The sequence below is a fragment of the Dipodomys merriami genome, unplaced genomic scaffold (genome assembly GCF_024711535.1).
Source record: "Dipodomys merriami isolate MVZ:Mamm:240054 unplaced genomic scaffold, mDipMer1.0.p SCAF_3, whole genome shotgun sequence".
Classification (NCBI taxonomy): Eukaryota; Metazoa; Chordata; class Mammalia; order Rodentia; family Heteromyidae; genus Dipodomys; species Dipodomys merriami.
In genome coordinates this window covers 73,280,705-73,300,736 of record NW_027204492.1, presented here as the reverse complement: position 1 = coordinate 73,300,736, position 20,032 = coordinate 73,280,705, and the positions used below count along the sequence as shown (strand labels likewise).

The window sequence follows — 20,032 nt, the reverse complement described above, 5'->3', positions numbered from 1 at the left end:
ATCCTAGCTATTCAGGTAGCTGAGATCCAAGGATCACAGTTTGAAGCCAGCCCAGGCAGGTAAGTCTTTGAGATTCCTATCTCCAATTAGCCACCAAAAAGCCTGTAGTGGAGTTGTGGTTCTCAAGTGGTAGAGCACTAGCCTTGAGCCAAATAAGCTCAGGGACAGCTCCCCAGGCTTTGAGTTCAAGACCCAGGACTGGCACTAAAGGGGGGAGGGGAAAGAAGCTCAGGGACACCACTCAGGACATGAGTTCAAACCCAAAACAACACACACAAAAATTAAGCTGGGTGCTCATGGCTTACATGTATAATCCTAACTGTTCAAGAAGGTGAGATCCAGAAGATCATGGTTCAAAGCCAAGCCAGGCACTATAGTACACCGACTCAATCTCCGAAATAACTAGCACAAAGCAGGGCTGAAGATGTAGCTTAAGTGGTAGAGCAGTCGCCATGAATAATCAAGCAAGCCAAACAAGTTCAAGGCCCTGAGTTTAATCTACTATCACAAATTTAGAAAAATTAACAAAGGAAACTCACAAAACCCTACTAAACCAACAGCACGAATTTGCTTACCTTTTTTTTTTTTTTTGGGTCGGTCGTGGGGCTTGAACTCTGGGCCTATGTGCTGTCCCTGAGTTCTTCAGCTCAAGGCCAGCGCTCTACCACTTGAGCCACAGCACTACTTCAGCACTACACAGCACTACTACAGCTTTTTCTGCTTACGTGGTGCTGAGGAATCGAACCCAGGGCTTCATGCATGCAAGGCAAGCACTCACTCTACCACTGAGCCTCCTTCCCAGCCCGAATTTGCTTACTCTATACTTCAATGAAATACTCATTTCTAAATTAGATCCAACTAAAGTGCAATTATTCCTCCAAATGCTCTCTTGTCCCAAGTCTGTCTCCTCAAGTTTATCACCATTTTGTAGCTAGTACATGCAAAATTAGTCTTAGCTTCAAAACCCCCCATATTTGAATGTTGTCTTATATTGTTGAGTATGGACATTCCAACAAAATTGTTAACTGTGAACATGTCTGGTATCCTTGCCTTTATACTCTCTTGACAGAACAATGTATTTGTTGCTTATTCACAGACAATATATGACCACTGACTGCATGTTCCATTGCTATGTTTAGTTAAACATGGGTCCTAAAGTAATTCCATTCATTAGAGGACATAAATACAGGGAATTACAGTGCAATTATACTGAATGTAATGACAAACCCCAAATGCTATACAGAAGAATAGAAGCCACATATCAACTGTAATAGAGATAGATAGGCTAGAAAATAATACAGGAGGGGCTGGGAAGATGGCTCAGTGGTAGAGCGCTTGCCTTGCATACATGAGGCCCTGGGTTCGATTCCTCAGCAAAAAGAAAAAAGCTGGAAGTGGTGCTGTGGCTCAAGTGGTAGAGCGCTAGCCTTGAGTTGAAGAGCTGAAGGACAGTGCCCAGGCCCAGAGTTCAAGCCCCAAGACCGGACCCAAATAATAATAATAGTAGTAGTAGTAATAATAATAATACAGGAAGAGATTCCTAGTGGAAATTAAGTCTTGAGTAGAATTTTCACCACAGGAAAAAAATGGCTTTACAGAAGCAACAAGATATATGATGTCAACATATGGCCTGTCATAAGAGGGTAAAGCCACAGACAGGGGAAAAACAAGGTATTAACACAATAGACTCACAATAAGTAAGCTAGCTAAATACTGGGGACTTTTTAAGCAAAATCTACTTCCAGTTTCCACTGAACTTACTTTCTCACATGTAAAACAGTAGTAATGATGCTTATTATTATGAAGTTTAAAGAAAATAACTGCATACTTGGTTATATGTAATTGCTATCTTTCATTCTCTTCTCACCTGTGTAGTTGCCAGTCCATTGCTAATACTGAACCCATTAATTGTAATCTGGATCTGCCCTCTGTTAATCATTTCAATTACTGCTTCAGCAATAGTATTCATGGGAATGACAGGCATATTAAGAGCTGAGTTGCTGCTGTCTGCATTGTCTCCTCCATCACAAGCTTTCATCTAAAAACAATAGATATAAAATGTATAAGTAGGGAAAGACGCCAAATGAAGTTAAGTTCATTTCAATGACAAATTAACTAGATTCTGACCTTGACAATTTTCACGTCTGGTAGACTATCAAGAAATGCTTTGAGGTCAATGCCATTCAGAACAATCCGATTGTCATAAATGTGCCCATTGGACTTAAAATCGATGACTGCTTTTTTCTAATGGAAAAAAGTAATTGCAGACATGCATTTTAGGAAAATAACAAGCCTGCAAATGACTAGAATACTTTGAAATCCCCCAGAGTAATGTTTTCTACCAACCTTCAGATGAGGGAACATATTAGCATGATCACCAATAAAGAAAGTATGAGGCATATAAGCCAGTTTCTCAGAATATTGCTCAGCAACTTCCGCTGGTGAGGTTTCCTGATCTGTGATGATGTAATCCATGAAAAGTGCACCACTAGTACCAGGATAGCCAAGCCACATTGCCTTAAAAAAAAAAAAAAAGAAAGAAAAAGAAAATCAAGACTAAAGCCTTCATAATTAAAGGTAAGGATGGAGGTGTAGAAGGGGGAAGAATGATGGAAGGGGTACACTGATCAAGATACATTGTCCTCATAATGGAATTGAAACTTCTTTGTATAACTAACAATGAAAAATTCTTCATTGGCATCCTTATCTTTAAATTCACCAATTAGTACACATTAAATATGTACAGATTTTTGTGTGTCAAATATTCCTCAGATACTGTCTTTTAAGAACTTTCATCAATTAGGGATAGTAGGGGAAAAACAAAGGAGGAGATAACAATGCTTAATAGGAAATGTACTCATTACCTTGCTCATGTAACTGTAAGCCCTCTGTACAGTATTTTTAAAATAAAAAACATATTTAAAAAAAGGTTCTAAAATTGGCTAGGAATGTGGCTCAGTGGTAGAGTGCTTGCCTAGTATGCATAAAGCCCTGGGTTCCATTCCTCAGTACCACATAAGCAGAAAAAGCCAGAAGTGGCACTGTGGCTCAAGTGGTAGAGCCCTCACCTTGAGCAAAAGTTGCTCAGGGAGTGCTCAGGCCTTGAATTCAAGCCCCAGGACTGGCAATAAAAGTTCTAAAATCATGTGTGTAAATAAACAAGGTTGAGTTCTTGAGCCAAGAGCAATCAAGTAGGATTTTAGTCAGTGCAAAAATGGCTTTCAAAGCCTTGACTTCATGCCCCACAACCAACAAACAACAAAAAAGGTTTTAAATTTCAAGTCAGAGCAATTATTTATCCAACCATGTTTCCACATACAAATAGCGGTTAATACTGTTCTTTACTCAATATTCTATCCTTGTGCATTTCAAAAATATTAACTTTTTTTTTTGGTCGGTCTGGTCCTAAACTCTGGGCCTGGGCACTGTCCCTCAGCTCTTCAGCTCAAGGCTAGCACTCTACCACTTGAGCCACAGCGCCACTTTCAGCTTTTTCTGTTTATGTGGTGCTAAGGAATTAAATCCAGGTCCTCATGTGTTCAAGGCAAGCACTCTACCACCTTCCCAGCCCAAAAATATTAACTTTTGAAAACTCAAGCATTATGCCTTTCTTTCAAAGGTCAGACAGAGGATGAAAAAAAAACCCACATGACTGTCTTTTGAGTCTGATAAGCATGGTGAATGATTACTATCAGTTCTCTTACCTGAATAGGAGCTGGTCTGAGAGCAAAGAGTTCATTTCGTGCACCCTTGGTATACCCATTCATATTTACAAGGATATGAATTCCATCCTGATGGATGCGATCAGCTGCTTTTCCATTACATGGAATCTACAAAGAAAAAACACAAAGTACTTTCTAATTCTAGTTCACTTTAATGATATTAAATTTACAAATTAATTATATTAATATAGGTGAGGAATGTGGTTAAGAACCATAAAAAAGGCTAGGTGCTGGTGGCTCACATGCCTGTAATCCTAGCTACACAGGAGGTTGAGATCTGAGAATCACGATTCAAAGCCAGCCCAGGCAGAAAAGTCCATGGGACTTTTTTTTTCTGCTTATGTGGTGCTGAGGAATTGAACCCAGGGCCTCAAGCATGCAAGACAAGTGCTCTACCACTGAGCCACCTTCCCAGCCCGTGCATGGGACTTTCATCCAATTAACTACCAGAAAACCAGAAATGGAGCTGTGACTCAAAGTGGTAGAGCAATAGCCTTGAGCAAAAAGAGCCCAAAGACAATACCCAAGTGTTGAATTCAAGCCTGACAACTGACAAATTGACAACTAACAAATGAAAAGAGAAACAAAAATAGTTTCATTGCATTACAGGAAAAAACTCAAAAGCAGTTTCTGTCTTCTTCACTTTCTGCATGGTATACTCAAGTGTCCATCTTCAGAAGGGCTAGGGAGAAAGTACAGAACTTGAGAGAAAAAGGGTGAAAAATGCAGCAGTGGAGCTCACTGGACACTGATGAAAAACTACAACTCATTGGTGGAGATGGGAGGGAGGGATGAGGAGAGAATGAGAGAAAGGAAGACTGTACCAAAGGAGAAATATACTCATTACCTGACTCATTTAATTGTAATCTCTCTGTAATTATCTCTATAATAAAATAAAGCAAATTAATTCTTTAAATGTCAAAAAAAAAAAGCAGCAGTTTCCTTCTGGACTGAATGTAATCAGTTTTGATAAAAAGATTTATTATTTCAAATGGATCTTGAAAATGGATAGAAGATTGAATATGATTGCACATGCCTGTAATCCCAGCACTGCAGGTTGAAGCAGAAAAATCAAGAGTTTGAGGCTAGGAAAAGGGAACCTTTCTGGTGGAAGTGTAAACTTGTTCAACCACTTCGGAAAGCAGTATGGAGGTTCCCCAAAAGACTACACACAGTGCTCTCCTATGACCCAGCAATCCCACTTTTGGGCATCTACCCAAACAATCACAAACAAGGCCATACTAAAGCTACCAGCACTACTATGTTTATCGCAGCATTATTCACCATAGCTAAGATATGGAACCAACCCAGATGCCCCTCAGTAGATGAATGGATCAAGAAAATGTGGGGGGGGGGGTGTGAATTCTACGCCTCCATCAGAAAGAATGACACTACCTTATTTGTTAGGAAACAGAAATACTTGGAAAAAAATTATATTAAGTGAAGTAAGCCATATGGAACCAACCCAGATGCCCCTCAGTAGATGAATGGATCAAGAAAATGTGGGGTGTGTGTGTGTGTGTTTGTGTGAATTCTACACCTGCATCAGAAAGAATGACACCACCTTATTTGTTAGGAAACAGAAAGACTTGGAAAAAAATTATATTAAGTGAAGTAAGCCAGATCCAAAAAAACATGGATCCCATATTTACAATAACTAGTATACTTGTAGGATAATCTTACCAGACAAGCAGAAAAGGTCAAAATACAAGATGATGCTAAGCAAAATGAACCCCAAGTAGGGACACAAGAAGTTTTACCTTTGTTGCTGCTGTTGTTTGTTTTGTTTTATAGGTCATGGGGCTTGGGTGCTGTCCCTGAGCTCTTCAACTCACAGCCAGCCCTCTAATGATTGAGCCACAATGTCACTTCCGGTTTTCTAGTGGTTTACTGGAGATAAGAGTCTCTCAAACTTTCCTGCTGGGGCTGGCTTTGAACCACAATTCTCAGATCTCAGCCTCCTGAGTAGCTAGGATTATAGGCATGACCCACCAGCACTCGGCTTGTTGCTGTTGTTTTTAACGTACTTAAAATGTACTATGCGATTTTTTTTTTTTGTTTCTTTTGTATGTTCTTTTCCTATGGTATAACCCCTGTTTTCACTGTATTAGATTCCTGTGCCCTGGATCTTGTATATACATCTTTCTAATTTGGGGATGGGAAGAGAAATAAAATGCTGAAACAAGGATACAGGTTGACCCATTGTAACAATGAGATGTACAACTTACTATATTGAAAACAAACTTTACAACTTCGGGGGAGGGCGGGTGCAGCAGGGACAGAGGAGTTGGAGAGGGAAGCGATGGTAGGGAAAAAACAAAGGAGGGGATAACAATGCTCGATAGGAAATGTACTCATTACCTTACTCATGTACCTGTAACCCCTCTGTATAGTTTCTGTAAATTATATATATATATATATATATATATATATATATATATATATATAATTTATTTATATAAAGAATTTGAGGCTAGGGGCTGGGATTATGGCTTAGTGGTAAGAGTGCATGCCTAGCATGAATGAAGCCCAAGGTACGATTGCTCAGTAGCAAATAAACAGAAAAAGATGAAAGTGTTGCCTGTGGCTCAAGTGAGCAAAAGAAACAAGGACAGTGCCCAGACCCTGGGTTCAAGCCCCAGGATGGCAAAAATAAAAATAAAAATAAAGAATTTAAGGCTAGGGGTGGAAAGGTAGTTCAGTGATAGAACATTTGCCTTGCATGCCATGAGGTCCTGGGTTCGATTCCTCAGCACCACATGAACAGAAAAAGATGAAAGTGGCACTATGGCTCAAGTGCTAGAGTGCTAGCCTTGGCTGAAGAGCTCAGGGACAGCACCCACAACCCACGACCTACCAAAAAAAAATAGAATTTGAGACTAGCTTGGGTAACAGGATGGGACTTGGTTCCAAAAAATACTCATTCTAAGGATGAACAAATGCAAGTATGGAACTCAGTAGACACTATGTAGAAAATGAATTATGCAACTTGTAGGCAGGGATGGGAAAGGCAAAGTGAAGGGATGATATTGTCCAAAAAGAAGTGTACTCATTACCTGACTTTATGAAATGGTAATACACAATCTGTACATCTGAATAATAACAAATTATATTTTAAAAATTTCCTCCAGAGGCTGGGATGGTGGCTCAGTGGTAGAGCACTTGCCTTGCATGCATGAGGCCCTGGGTTCAATTCCTCAGCACCACATAAGCAAAAAGAAAAAAAGCCGGAAGTAGCACTGTGGCTCAAATGGTAGAGCACTAGCCTTGAGCTGAAGAGCTAAAGGACAGCACCCAGGCCCAGAGTTCAGGCCCCACGACCTGACCCAAAAAAATAAATAAATAAAAATAAATAAATAAATTTCCTCCAAGCTGGGCGCTGGTGGCTCATGCTTCTAATTCTACTTAATCAGGAAGCTGAGATATGAGAATCTTGATTCAAAGCCAATCAGGACAGAAAAGTTCATAAGATTCTTTATCTCCAATAAAAAATATATATAAGCCCGGCATCGGTGGCTCATGCCTGTAATCCTAGCTACTCAGGAGGCTGAGATCTAGGATCATGGTTCAAAGCCAGCCCGGGCAGAAAAGTCCGTGAGACTCTTATCTCCAGTAAACCACCAGAAAACCGGAAGTGGTGCTGTGGCTTAGTGGTAGAGCTGAAGACCTGTGGGACAAGAGTTCAAGCCCACGACCGACCGACCAAAAAATAAATAAATAAATATATATGTAAATATATATGTATATATATATATAAAATCATGCACACACACACACACAAAACCTACCAAAAAAACTAGAAGTTAGAGATGTGAATCAGTGGTAGAGCACTAGCCTTGAGCAAAAAAAAAAAAAAAAAAAAAGAAAGAAAAACTCAGTAACAGGGCTGAGAATGTGTCTTAGTGGTAGAATGCTTGCCTAGCATGCATGAAGCCCTGGGTTCAATTCCTCAGTACCACATTCACAGAAAAAGCCTGAAGTGGTGCTGTGGCTTAAGTAGTAGAGTGCTAGCCTTAAGCAGTAAGTGACAGTACCCAGGCCCTAAGTTCAAGCCCTAAGACTAGCAAAAACAAATTAAAATAAAAACTCAGGAACAGCATTCCAGGCTAAGTTCAGCCCCAGAACTGGCAAAATAATAACAACAACAACAACATTCCCATTTGAACACTCTACCATTAAGCCACATTCCCAGGCTCTGAAACTTTTCTTGGTCACAAAGAATCTAACCATAAATCAAAAATGGTCAGAGGTCATAAAAGAAATAAAAATCTGAGGACTGGGAATATGGCTTAGTGGTAGAGTGCTTGCCTAACATGCACAAAACCCTGGGTTCAATTCCTCAGTACCACATAAACAGAAAAGGCCAGAAGTGGCACTGTGGCTTAAGTGGTAAAGTGCTAGCCTTGAACAAAAGAAGCTCAGCAACAGTGCCCAGGCCCAGAGTTCAAGCTCCAGGACTGACAAAAAAAAAAAAAATCTACTGAGATTCTTTTACATCTCAGTAAGATTGGCCAGCATTGAACACACAAAGAATAACAAATGCTGGTAAGGATGCAGGGGGGTAAGTGGAACACTATTACACTGTTGGTGGGAAAGTAAATTAGTACAACCACTCTGGAAGAAGGCAGTTTGGAGATTTCTCAAAGAACTAAACATATCCTACCTACTTAGGATGCTGAGATCTGAGAATCAAGGTTCAAAGCCAACTCAGGCGGTAAGTTGGTGAAACTCTTCTTTCCAATAAACTATTCAGAAAAGGCTGGAAGTAGTGCTATGGTTCAAGTGGTAGAGCACTAGCCCTGAGCACAGAGAGGATCAAGGACAGAGAGCCCAGACCTTGAGTTCAAGCCCCAGTACCAGCAAAAAGAAAAAAGAAAAAAGAAACATACTCACTGGACACAGTGTTGAAAATTAACTATACAAGTTATAGGTGGGAATGGGAGGGAAAAATTGGGAGAGAGTAAGGGAAGAGAAAGGGTTACATTGTCAAAGGAAATGTACTCTTTAGGGCTGGGAAGGTAGTTGAGTGGTAAATTGCTTGCCTAGCATGCATGAAGCCCTGGATTTAATTCTTCAGTACTACATAAACAGAAAAAAACAGAAATGGTGCTATGACTTACATGGTTTAGTGCTAGCCTTGAAGCACAGAGAGGCTCAGAGACAGAGCCCAGGCCCTCAGTTTTCTTGGGTCCAGTCATGGGACCTGAACTCTAGGCCGGTGCGCTGTCCTCAGCTCTTCAGCTCAAGGCTAGCGCTCTACCACTTGAGCCACAGCGCCACTTCCGGCTTTTTTCTTTTTGCTTATGTGGTGCAGAGGAATCGAACCCAGGGCCTCAGGCATGCAAGGCAAGTGCTCTACCACTGAGCCACTTTCCCAGCCCCTAGGCCCTCAGTTTTCAAGCCCCAGGATTGGCAAAAAAAAAAAGTGCTATATGAAGGGGTTACAGTTATGTAAGTCAAATAAAGAGTACAATTCTTTCTTTTCTTTTAACAGTCCTGAGGCACTGTTCCTGAGCTTCTTTTGTTCAAGGATAGCACTCTACCTCTTGAGCCACAGCGCCATTTCCATGTTTTTCTGTTTATGTGGTACTGAGGAATCAAACCCAGGGCTTCATGCATGCTAGGCAAGCACTCTACACTAAGCCACGTTCCCAGCCCTGTATATCATCTTTATAATAAAAATTAATTTTTTAAAAAAACTAAACAGGGCTGGGAAGGTGGCTCAGTGGTAGAGCGCTTGCCTTGCATGCCTGAGGCCCTGGGTTCGATTCCTCTGCACCACATAAACAAAAAGAAAAAAGCCGGAAGTGGCGCTGTGGCTCAAGTGGTAGAGCGCTAGCCTTGAGCTGAAGAGCTGAGGGACAGCGCCCAGGCCCAGAGTTCAGGCCCCACAACCGGACCCAAAACAAACAAACAAACTAACTAACTAAACATAGAATACCCTATGATCTAGCAATACAACTCTTGGAAATCTACCCCAAATATTGGATGTCAGGATACAGTAAAGGCATATGCTCTATACACAATAGCCAAGTTTTGGAAACAGCCTAGATGCCCTAACAATGAATGAGCAGTACAAATATACAATGGCTTTTTTACTCATCCACTAGAAAGAATATTCCTTTTTTTTTTTTTTTTCCAGACCTGGAACTTGAACTTAGGGCCTGGGCTCTGTACCTGAGCCTCTCTGAGCTCAATCCTAGAGCTCTACCACTTGAGCCACAGCACTGCTTCCAGCTTTTTCTGAGTAGTTTATTGGCAGTAACAGCTTTCCTTGCCCAGGCTAGTTTTGAACCATGATCCTCAGATCTCAGCCTCCTGAGTAGGCAGGATTACAGGTGTGAGCCACCGGTGCCTAGCTAGAAAGAATATTCTTGTCATTTGCAGAGAAATGGATAGACCTAGAATAAAATACTAGATGAAATAAGTCAGGCTCAGACAGAAAAATGGTGCATAATTTTTCTCTTAAGTGGTAGCTAGATCTAAAATACAAATACAAGGCTCTATAACTATGTGAATAGACTAAAGGGTAGTATACTTGAGGAGTTCAAAGGCATAACTCCACTCAACAAACAATACAGTTTATCAAAATGAATTCCAGGAAGTTCAAATGTGTTTTGGTGGGGAGGGCAATGAGAAGGGGATTATACAAATGGAGGGAAGAAAGGTAAGCTAATGCAGAGCTAATGCAATATTCAATGTATATTATACAAAAAATGAACTAATAACTTGAGGGTAGAGCAGAGGGGAAAGGAGGAGAAGAAAGGGGTAACAGTGATCAAGAAGTATTGTATTTGTAACCTGTCACTTGTAAATGGATATTTTTGTTTTTGTTTTTTGTTTTTTTCGTTTTTTTTGGGGGGGGTCCGGTCATGGGGCCTGAACTCTGGGCCCGGGCACTGTCCCTCAGCTCTTCAGCTCAAGGCTAGCGCTTTACCACTTGAGCCACAGCGCCACTTCCGGCTTTTTTCTTTTTGCTTATGTGGTGCTGAGGAATCGAACCCAGGACCTAATGCATGCAAGGCAAGCGCTCTACCACTGAGCCACCTTCCCAACCCCTGGCACTTGTAATTGTTAACCTCATTGTACAGTTACTTAATTATATTTTTCAAATGGCCAGAAAGCAAAATAGAAATGATAAATGAAAAAAAAATTTTTTTAATGGACAGAGGTAGGTGAGGGGTTGCCTACCTATAAACCAAGCACTTAGAAGATTGAAACAGGAAAATTATGAGCACAAGTCCACCCTAGGGTACATATTAAGGTCCTGTCTTAAAGAAATCAAACCAAGCCACAAATTAAACACAAAGAAAAATATGGACAAGTGTACTTCTGAAGCAACTGCTATGATGCAAAACATGTTAGTGCATACTATATTTTTTTCTTTTTGGTCCTGGGGCTTGAACTTTAGGCCTGGGCGCTGTCCCTGAGCTCCTTTTGCTCAAGGCTAGAACTCTACCACTGAGCCACAGCACCACTTCCCACTTTTTTGTGATTAATTGGAGATGAGTCTCACAGACTTTCCTGCCTGGGCTGGCTTCAAACCATGATCTTCAGATCTCAGGCATTCTGAGTATCTAGGACTATATGCATGAGCCACCACCGGTGCATACTATTAAGTTACAAGAGTCTTACAACGTTTCTGCTAGGACTTCAGTGCATACACACAAACATAAATACATCCATGTGTACAGATGTGTATGTATAAATGTGTCAGCTATCTATACTATGTCACTCATCTATATGTATATATATATGCAAATGTCACTCATCTATTTATACTGCATATTATCTTTATTAGTCACCAAAGTGACCAATAAAGCCTATAAAATTAGAATATAAACTCAGCAAATTTAATTCCCACACAGATTTCAACCTTAATTTACCATAAAATTGCACTTAGAGGAAAAAGTAGAACCAAGTATAGAAGATAAGTAAAAAAAAAGAACAGAGCCAAGTACAGAAGACAAGCAAAGGCAAATGTCTTTAAAAAAAAAGTCATACTTCATTTATTTTCTTTAAATGGCTTGTTTATTCTTTATTTTGTTAATTTATTCAGCTAATATTATTATTTTTTCTAACAGAAGTACTGACTCAAGACTAGAGGCATGGTTAAGTAGTAGAGCACCTGCCTAGCAAATACAAGTTCAAAGCTAGCACCTTTTGTTTTGTTGTTGTTGTTGTTGTTTTTTTATCGGTCATGGGCCTGAACTCTGGGCCTGGGCGCTGTCCCTCAGCTCAGCTCTTCAGCTCAAGGCTAGCGCTCTACCACTTGATCCACAGCACCACTTCAGAGATAGCACCTTAAGTTCATGTTCAAGTTAACCTTAAGTCAAGTTTAAGTTCCTAGTACCTTAAAAGACCGAGATCTTAAAATACACAAGGACATGATAAATTATACAGGATTCTAGACATTCACACACAGTGAGACTAAAGGAGGATACTCTTAGGAGAAGAGCACAAAGGTGCAATGCCTATGTGCATCTGATCATATAAAATAATATTTATCTATATGAACTCCAGGAAATGGAAACAAGAAGCTTTATCTTTGTTGCTAGTTTTGTTTTCTTTTTATCTTTGTTCATTTATGTCTTTGGGAGAGTAAGAGGAGGAACTGCAACAGTAGTACTCACCAGACACTGTTAAAAATGAACTATACAACTAGTGGATAGGGACAGGGGGGAAAAACTAACAGGGAGAGAGTGAAGGAAACCATTACACTGTCCACAAAGAAATGCACTCTTTACCTGACTTATGTTAACTGTAACCCCTCTGTTTTTAAAACAAAAAGAGAGACTTGAAAACAGAAAGAGACAGACCAAGATCTGAGAATTGCGGTTTGAAACCAGCTCTGGCATGAAAGTCCTTGAGACTCTATCCTCTAGTAAACTAGCAACCCCTTACTAAGCCTCCCCACACCCAACCCGGGAAAACCATAAGTATAGCTGTGGCCCAACTGGTAGAGTGCTACCCTTGAGCAAAAAAAAAAAAAGCTCAGGAACCCACACTTGTAATCCTAGCTATTCAGGAGGCTGAGATTTGAGGATCATGGTTCAAAGCCAATCCAAGCAGAAAAGTACCCATGAGACTCTTATCTCCAATTAACTACTCAAAAACTAGAAGTAGAGTTGTAGCCCAAAAGGGTAGAGTGCTAACCTTGAGCAAAAAAAGCTCAGGGACAATATCCCAGCCTATAACCGTCAAAAACAAACAAAAAAGCAGCTCAGGGACAGCACTCAGATCCTGAATTCAAGCCCAAAAACTGATACAGACGCATACATGCATACATACATACATACATACATACATACACACACACACATACACACACACAATTCAGATCAAAAAGGGAGAAAAAGTGCTGGTTCAATGTCTGGCAGTTATACATCTAAGCACAAATATATTACATTTATGTTTTATTTGCAACTTCAGCAAAAGCCATGACAATATAAACATAAATGAACAAGAAAATAAAACTACCCTAAACCCCCTTGCATATAGCAGTTCATGTTTAATACTTAGTACCAAAAATATAGACTATGCCAGGTACCTGTGCAGCTCATGCCTGTAATCTTAGCTACTCAACAGGCTGAGATCTGAGGATTATGGTTCAAATCCAGTCTGAGCAGGAAACTCGTGAGACTCATTCCCAGTTAAGTACCAGAAAACTAGAATTGGCGCTATGGCAAGTAGATCACTAGCCTTTATCAAAAGACTAGCCTTTATCAAAAGAAGTTCAGGGACAGACTTTGAATTCAAGCCCTAAGCCACACCTACACTTATGCCCCCACCCCCAACCCCCTACACACACAGCTTCACCTACCTGAGAAAGGTCAATGAAATGATTGGCTTCTGCCATCACCTTCACTCTAAAGTTTGTACCATCATCTGGGCTCAGGGCATAACAAAATACCTGAAAGGTAGTATAAAATATACTTATTAATCTTGGTTCCAATAGTTCCAAAGACTCTTAGTTTAATACCTAAGGAATCAGTAAAGCCACTGCCATAGGTTATTTTTGTCTTTGAGACATGGTCTTGGGCTGGGAAGGTGGCTCAGTGGTAGAGTGCTTGCCTTGCATGCATGAGGCCTTAGATTCGATTCCTCAGCACCACATAAGCAGAAAAGGCTTGGGGTGGGACTGGGGCTCAAGTGGTAGAGGGATAGTCTACAGCTGAAGAGCTGAAGGACAGAGCCCAGGCCCAGAGTTCAGGCACCACGACCGACAAAAAAAAAAAAAGAGACATGGTCTTGCCAGCCCAAGTAGACCTGGAACTCACTATGTAGCTCAGGCTGGCCTCAAGCTTGCAATCCACCTGCTTTAGACTCCCCAGTGCATGGATTATAGGTATGAACCACCATGCTCAGCATTTGTTTAAAAAATGATTCTAGAGAAACATTAGTCTTACCTCAAATTTATCCGGATTGTGCATGCCTGGAATAGACTGCATGAGGTGAGAAGTAGGATGATTCCCAAAGTCAGAACTCACATATCCTACACGTAATCGACCATCACTGAGCTTCAAGTCTTTTGGATGCTCATATGGTGGTTTATGAAGGACGTTAATCTACCAACAGAAACCATGCTCATTTGTAAAGCATATATGTATATTTACATCTAAGAAAACAAATATAGCAGACATTCTATACCTATTGAATGTAAAGTCTAAGAAAACATCATTTAGCAAGTTAATACAACCTTGGTTCATGTAATATGCTTATTACATCACCTGTTCCTAAGACCTATCAAATAACCTGAGAAAATCTAAAACTTGTAGTAATGAAGTATGGTGAACAGAGAACAAAAAAACCCTGTTCAGGGAGGCACTTTGTTTTTAAATTACATGTTGGGCTAGGAATGTGATTTAGTGGTAGAGTGCTTGCCTAACAGGCATGAAGTCCTGGATTCAACTCCTCAGTACCACATGAATAGAAAAGGCCGAAAGTGGTGCTTCCACTAGCCTTGAGCAAAAGAAGCTCAGGGACAGTGTCAAGCCCTGAGTTCAAGCTCCAGGACTGGCAAAAAATATATTTAGCCCTAAGCCAGTGGCTCAGGCTTGTAATCCTAGCTATTCAGGAGGCTGAGTTCAAAGCCAGTCTGGGCAGGAAAATCTGTGAGACTCTTATCTGCAATAAACTACCTGAAAACCAAAAGTAATACTGTGGCTCAAATGGTAGAGTGCTAGCCTTGAGCTGAAGAGCTCAGGGACACCACCCAGGCCCAGAGTTCAAGCCCCATGACCAACAAAAAAAGTACACACACCACACACCACACACCACACACCACACACCACACACCCACACCCACACCCACCCCCACCCCCACCCCTACCCCCCACCCCCTCTCTCTCTCTCTCTCTCTCTCTCTCTCTCCTGGAGCAAATTCCAAACTCTAATGATCAAGCACTATTCTTATTCTCGAAGAGGAAAATACCACATAATTAAACATCATAATGGGTCTAGGAAGGTGGCTCAGTGGTAGAGCGATTGCCTTGCATGCATGAGGCCCTGGGTTTGATTCCTCAGCACCACATAAGCAAAAAGAAAGCAGCCAGAAGTGCCGCTGTGGCTCAAATGGTAGAGCACTAGCCTTGAGCTGAAGAGCTGAGGGACAGCACCCAGGCCCAGAGTTCAGGCCCCATGACCAGACCCCGAAAAACAAATCATAGTTTTCAATATAAAGGAAAGTAACATAGATGTGTTAAGGTTCTAAGTTAAGGATTCCATCCTTCCAGGTGAAGGAGGTTACACTCAGGACACAAGAGAAGGTAGCTGACAAATTCTCATTTCTCAGCCTGGGTGTATTCACCTTATTCCTTCAACCATCCATTACATCTGCAGTTTTCTCAATCTGTTTTTAGTTTACAAAGATTTAAAAAAAAAAAAAAATCACACCTTATCCAAGCAGAGGTTTCCATGCCTCTCAGCAATAGCCTTCCTGAAGCCATGAGAAAGAGGATACAGCATACTATGATGAGGGTGCACAGAAGGCAACCTATTCTTTTCTAACTGGTCAGCCACAATACTGACCAATTTCTTCATTCGCTCATCATAGTCTGTCCAATCACAGACAATCTAGATAGAAGCAAAAAGAAGTTATTATGCTGAAAATCCTATTCAAGGATTTAATATTTTATTATTTCCAGTTAGGTGTGGATTATTATGGTCCTAATAATTAACAGTGATTACAATACTGACATACAATTACTGGCCTGTTATTATTTACCTGTAAGCAATGAGCCAAGTTACAATAAGCATCAGGAAAATCAGGCTTAAGTTTCAGAGCCGTACGATAAGAAGCTATTGCTTCTGGAATATTCCCTGAATCCTAGAAATAAATAAAATGGAACAGTAAGATGTTTCTAAAATTAAACATTCAGTGTTAAGATGAACATATGATAGTAAACAGAAGTACCTTGTGAATGGAAGCCAAATTGCTGTGGGCATCTGCAAATGCAGGGTTAATCTGTATGGCACGTGTATAACACTGCAGAGCTCCCTGAACATCCTGCATCTCCTTCAGAGTATTTCCCATGTTAGAGTAAGCATCAGCAAAGGTAGGGCTGATTCTGAAGGAGAGGACAAAGGTTTTACTTATCTAGTACTAAAACCTCTAATCTCGAGAATATTAACTTGTTCTATTATTATTAAATGCCATTTTAGAAACTAGGAATGTGGTAACACAGTGGTAGACTGAATGCCTAACATGTGAAGCACTGGATTTGATCCCCAGAACAGTGAAAAAAGAAAAGTAAGTCATTTTAGCATTTGCCAAATACCAAACATTGGTAAATTAAATACTGGAAAAGAAAAAAATAAATAATAAGGCTGTGAGTTTCTTACCGAATAGCTTCCTTATAATGCATCAGAGCTTCCTGCAGTTTGCCCTGCTGTTGTAGGACACTTGCTAAATTTGAATGGGCAGCGGCAAACTCTGGAAAGACCTATAAGAGTAAAGAGCAGTATTAAGTTAAAAAAAAGCTGGGCACCAGTGGCTATTGCCTGTAATCCTAGCTACTCAGGAGATTGAGATCTGAGGATCCCAGTTCAAAGCCAGTCCAGGCAGGAAAGTCCGTGAGCACTTGAAGTGGTGCTATGGCTCAAGTGGTAGAGTGCTAGCCTTGAGCTGAAGAGCTCAAGGACAGCACCCAGGCCCAGAGTTCAAGTCCCACAACTGACAAAAAAAAAAATACTTGCTAAACCAACAGTAGTAACTTCCCATAACCCTAAGAACACTGTTCAAGTATTTTATGGCCCTATACTTCTCCATATTTTCTCTATTCATTCTTCGAGGGCAAGAACTCAAATTCTACCTCTTCTATTTGTATCATTTCTTGTTTCAAACATGAGGTAGACCTCTTCCTCTTGTTTACGCTGACCACTCCAGCACCACCAAAACCCCTCTATATTCCAAACTCCTACCATTCCTACTAACCACCTTAAAGCCATTAGACACTGACATTCTTTACTTATTGATAACTTCTCTTGATCTATAGCTTACTGGTCAATTTCTCTGGGCAGATCTTATCTATGTGTAAGTAATAAACTCAATATAGATAAGGATTTCCTTAAGATCTTACATTTCCTCAAGATCTTACATTAATATCTTCAAGACATAATTACTAGGCTGGAAATGTGGCTTAGTGGTAGCACTTGTTTAGCATGCATGAGGCTCTGGGTTTGATTCCTCAGTACCACATAAACAGAAAAAGCCGGAAGTGATGCTGAGGCTCAAGTGGTAGAGTGCTGGCCCTGAGCAAAAGCAGCTCAGGAACAGTACTAAGGTCATGAGTTCAAGCCCCAGAACTGGCAAAAAAATACAAAATAAAATAAAATAAATTTTTAAAAAAAGGACACAATTACTGGCTCCATGATTACTTCAATGAATTCTTTCAAATGACTCAACCACTGTCTATTTTTACAAAAGAGGTAGATGAACCTGGGCGATGGTGGCTCACGCCTGTAATCCTAACTATTCAGGAGGCTGAGACTGAGGATCATGGTTCAAAGCCTGCCTGGGTAAAAAAGTCGGTGGTGTTATTATCCCCGATTTTCCACCAAAAAAGCCAAAGTGAAGCTGTGGCTCAAATGCTATCTTGAATGTAACAGCCCAGGAATAGTACCCAGGCCCAGAACTCAATCCCCAAGACTGGCACATACTCACATACACACACAAAAAAAGAAGTGGATGACACAGTACACTTTACTTTCCCTTGACTACCATATAACCTTAACCCCCAACCACACCACCCTCAACATACTTCTAGTGCTTTCCGATACAAGCGAACTGCCTCTTCAATGTTTCCCTGTTCTCGTTTGATGTTGGCTAAGTTGTTCAGAGAGTCTGCATGAGTAGGACACAGACGGAGAGCTGTATTATAACAATCTTCTGCTTCAGCAACCTGGAAAATAAAATAAAAAATATAACTACTTAAAAAAAAACTATACAGAAGGTTCACAGGTTACCCATGATACTGTTGCAAAATTTTAATAACTAAGTCTAATGGCTAGTAATACTCTAGAAGATGTATATTTTTGGTATTCCCATCAACCAATACTCCAAGCAAACTACATAGCCATTTCAGTACTTAACATGTACAGACAGACAGACTTTCTTAATCCCACCAAGCAGCAAAGAAGTAACAACAGAAGGAATAAAAATCCTTACACTGCCTTTCTCTTTAAGAGCATTGGCTAGGTTGCAGTAAGCATCAGGGAAATGTGGTTGCAGTTCAATGGCTCGCCTGTACGTGTCTATTGCCAGATCTATTAGGCCTTGCTCATAGTATACACAGGCAAGGTTGCCGTGCACCACTGCATGATTTGGACTCAAACTTAGGGCACGAAGGTAAGCTGCCACAGCTCTGTGAATAAAGAAAGGTACACATTAATTTTAATAAAATTCATGCTAGCTATAGTATACTAAAATGTATCAACTAATTAAAACGTATTGCAATTAATTTCTGCTTTATTATACTTAACCTCAAGCCAAATATCACCTTTATAAAATGTACTTTTCACACAGAGGTTGACTAATCCCTTAAGAGATTTTCTTCTGACAAAATATTAAAAATCCAGATTTACTTAGCTTACTGAATGAGATCAAATTAAAAATAATAATAATCATGGCCAGGTGCTAGTGGTTTACACCTGTAATCCTAGCCCAGGCAAAAAAGTCCATGAAACTTATTAACTACCAAAATATCCAGAAGGGGAACTGTGGTTCAGGTGATGAGTATTAGTCCTGAGCAAGAAAAGCTCAGGGACAGTGCCCGGGTCCTGAGTTCAAGCCTAAGGACCCTCACACGCACACATGCACACATGCACACATGCACGTGCGCGCGCGCGCGCGCACACACACACACACACACACACACACACACACACACACACACACACACACACACAAAGATAATCACTTCAACAGTTTTACAATAATGGAAATGCCAACTTTCAGAGAAAGGATAAGGGCTTTCAGGAAAGAGAAGGAAAAATCAGGCAACGATACCTATACACAAAAGGTATACAGCAGACATACTCAGATACACTCAGAGGAGGAAAATGTTTGAAAAGAAAATATTTCAATCTGTTACTAACATAATTTCAGTTCAAACTCCCAATATAACAATGACAAGAAATTTTAGCAAAGACACATTGATTAACTCACCTGTCAAAAATGCGTGCTTCTTTCAAGACATTTCCCAAGTTTATATAAGCATCCAGAAAATTTGGGTCAAGAGTGACAGCCTAAAAATTTTATTTAGAATTATGTTAGGATTTTGCCAAATTAACTTCTCATTCACAGTCTTATTTTAAAGTCCTTTTAGACTTTCAAATACATTTTCTAGAATAATTCTCATTTAATTTCTGAACCCTATCATATTTTATTTTGTTTATGTGCCTATACTGGGGCTTAAACTCAGGAATTACACTCAAACTTAACAAGACTGGTGCTCTACCACTTCCCCTTTTTTACTGGTTAATTAGAGGTAACAGTTTCATGGACCTTCATGCCTACACTGAATTTGAACTCTGATCTTGAGATCTCAGGATTCTGAGTGGCTAGGATTACAGGCATGTGGCTCCTATCACTATCTATAAACCTCAATTTCATCGATATAACTTCTCAGAATAGGAGTATAGTTCAGTGATAGCTGTCTTGTCTAGCATACTAGAGGACCTGGGTTCCATACCCAGCACTGCATAAACAAGCAAACAAATCTTTCCATGTCTCCTATATTTTTATAAGCAAAAATGGTTCCTTAAGAAAAAATTGAACAGCAGTGGTGCTGTGGCTCAAGGTGGATGAG

At 40.3% G+C, this 20,032-nt stretch overlaps 1 protein-coding gene across 5 annotated transcripts in view; it reads right to left on the bottom strand.

Annotated features, from left to right (window-relative positions):
* Ogt (O-linked N-acetylglucosamine (GlcNAc) transferase) overlaps positions 1 to 20,032 on the bottom strand; it is a 54,223-nt gene that overhangs the window by 14,310 nt on the left and 19,881 nt on the right. For all 5 annotated transcript variants that reach the window (XM_070040321.1, XM_070040324.1, XM_070040319.1 and 2 more), the window contains exons 6-18: positions 19,390 to 19,469; positions 18,391 to 18,586; positions 17,984 to 18,124; positions 16,566 to 16,666; positions 16,138 to 16,291; positions 15,949 to 16,050; positions 15,618 to 15,797; positions 14,132 to 14,290; positions 13,546 to 13,635; positions 3,705 to 3,830; positions 2,347 to 2,517; positions 2,128 to 2,244; positions 1,868 to 2,038 (exon numbers count right to left, since the gene is read on the bottom strand). In XM_070040321.1, coding sequence (XP_069896422.1) covers positions 1,868 to 2,038; positions 2,128 to 2,244; positions 2,347 to 2,517; positions 3,705 to 3,830; positions 13,546 to 13,635; positions 14,132 to 14,290; positions 15,618 to 15,797; positions 15,949 to 16,050; positions 16,138 to 16,291; positions 16,566 to 16,666; positions 17,984 to 18,124; positions 18,391 to 18,586; positions 19,390 to 19,469 — 1,788 coding nt within the window. The remainder of the gene's footprint in view (positions 1 to 1,867; positions 2,039 to 2,127; positions 2,245 to 2,346; positions 2,518 to 3,704; positions 3,831 to 13,545; positions 13,636 to 14,131; positions 14,291 to 15,617; positions 15,798 to 15,948; positions 16,051 to 16,137; positions 16,292 to 16,565; positions 16,667 to 17,983; positions 18,125 to 18,390; positions 18,587 to 19,389; positions 19,470 to 20,032) is intronic.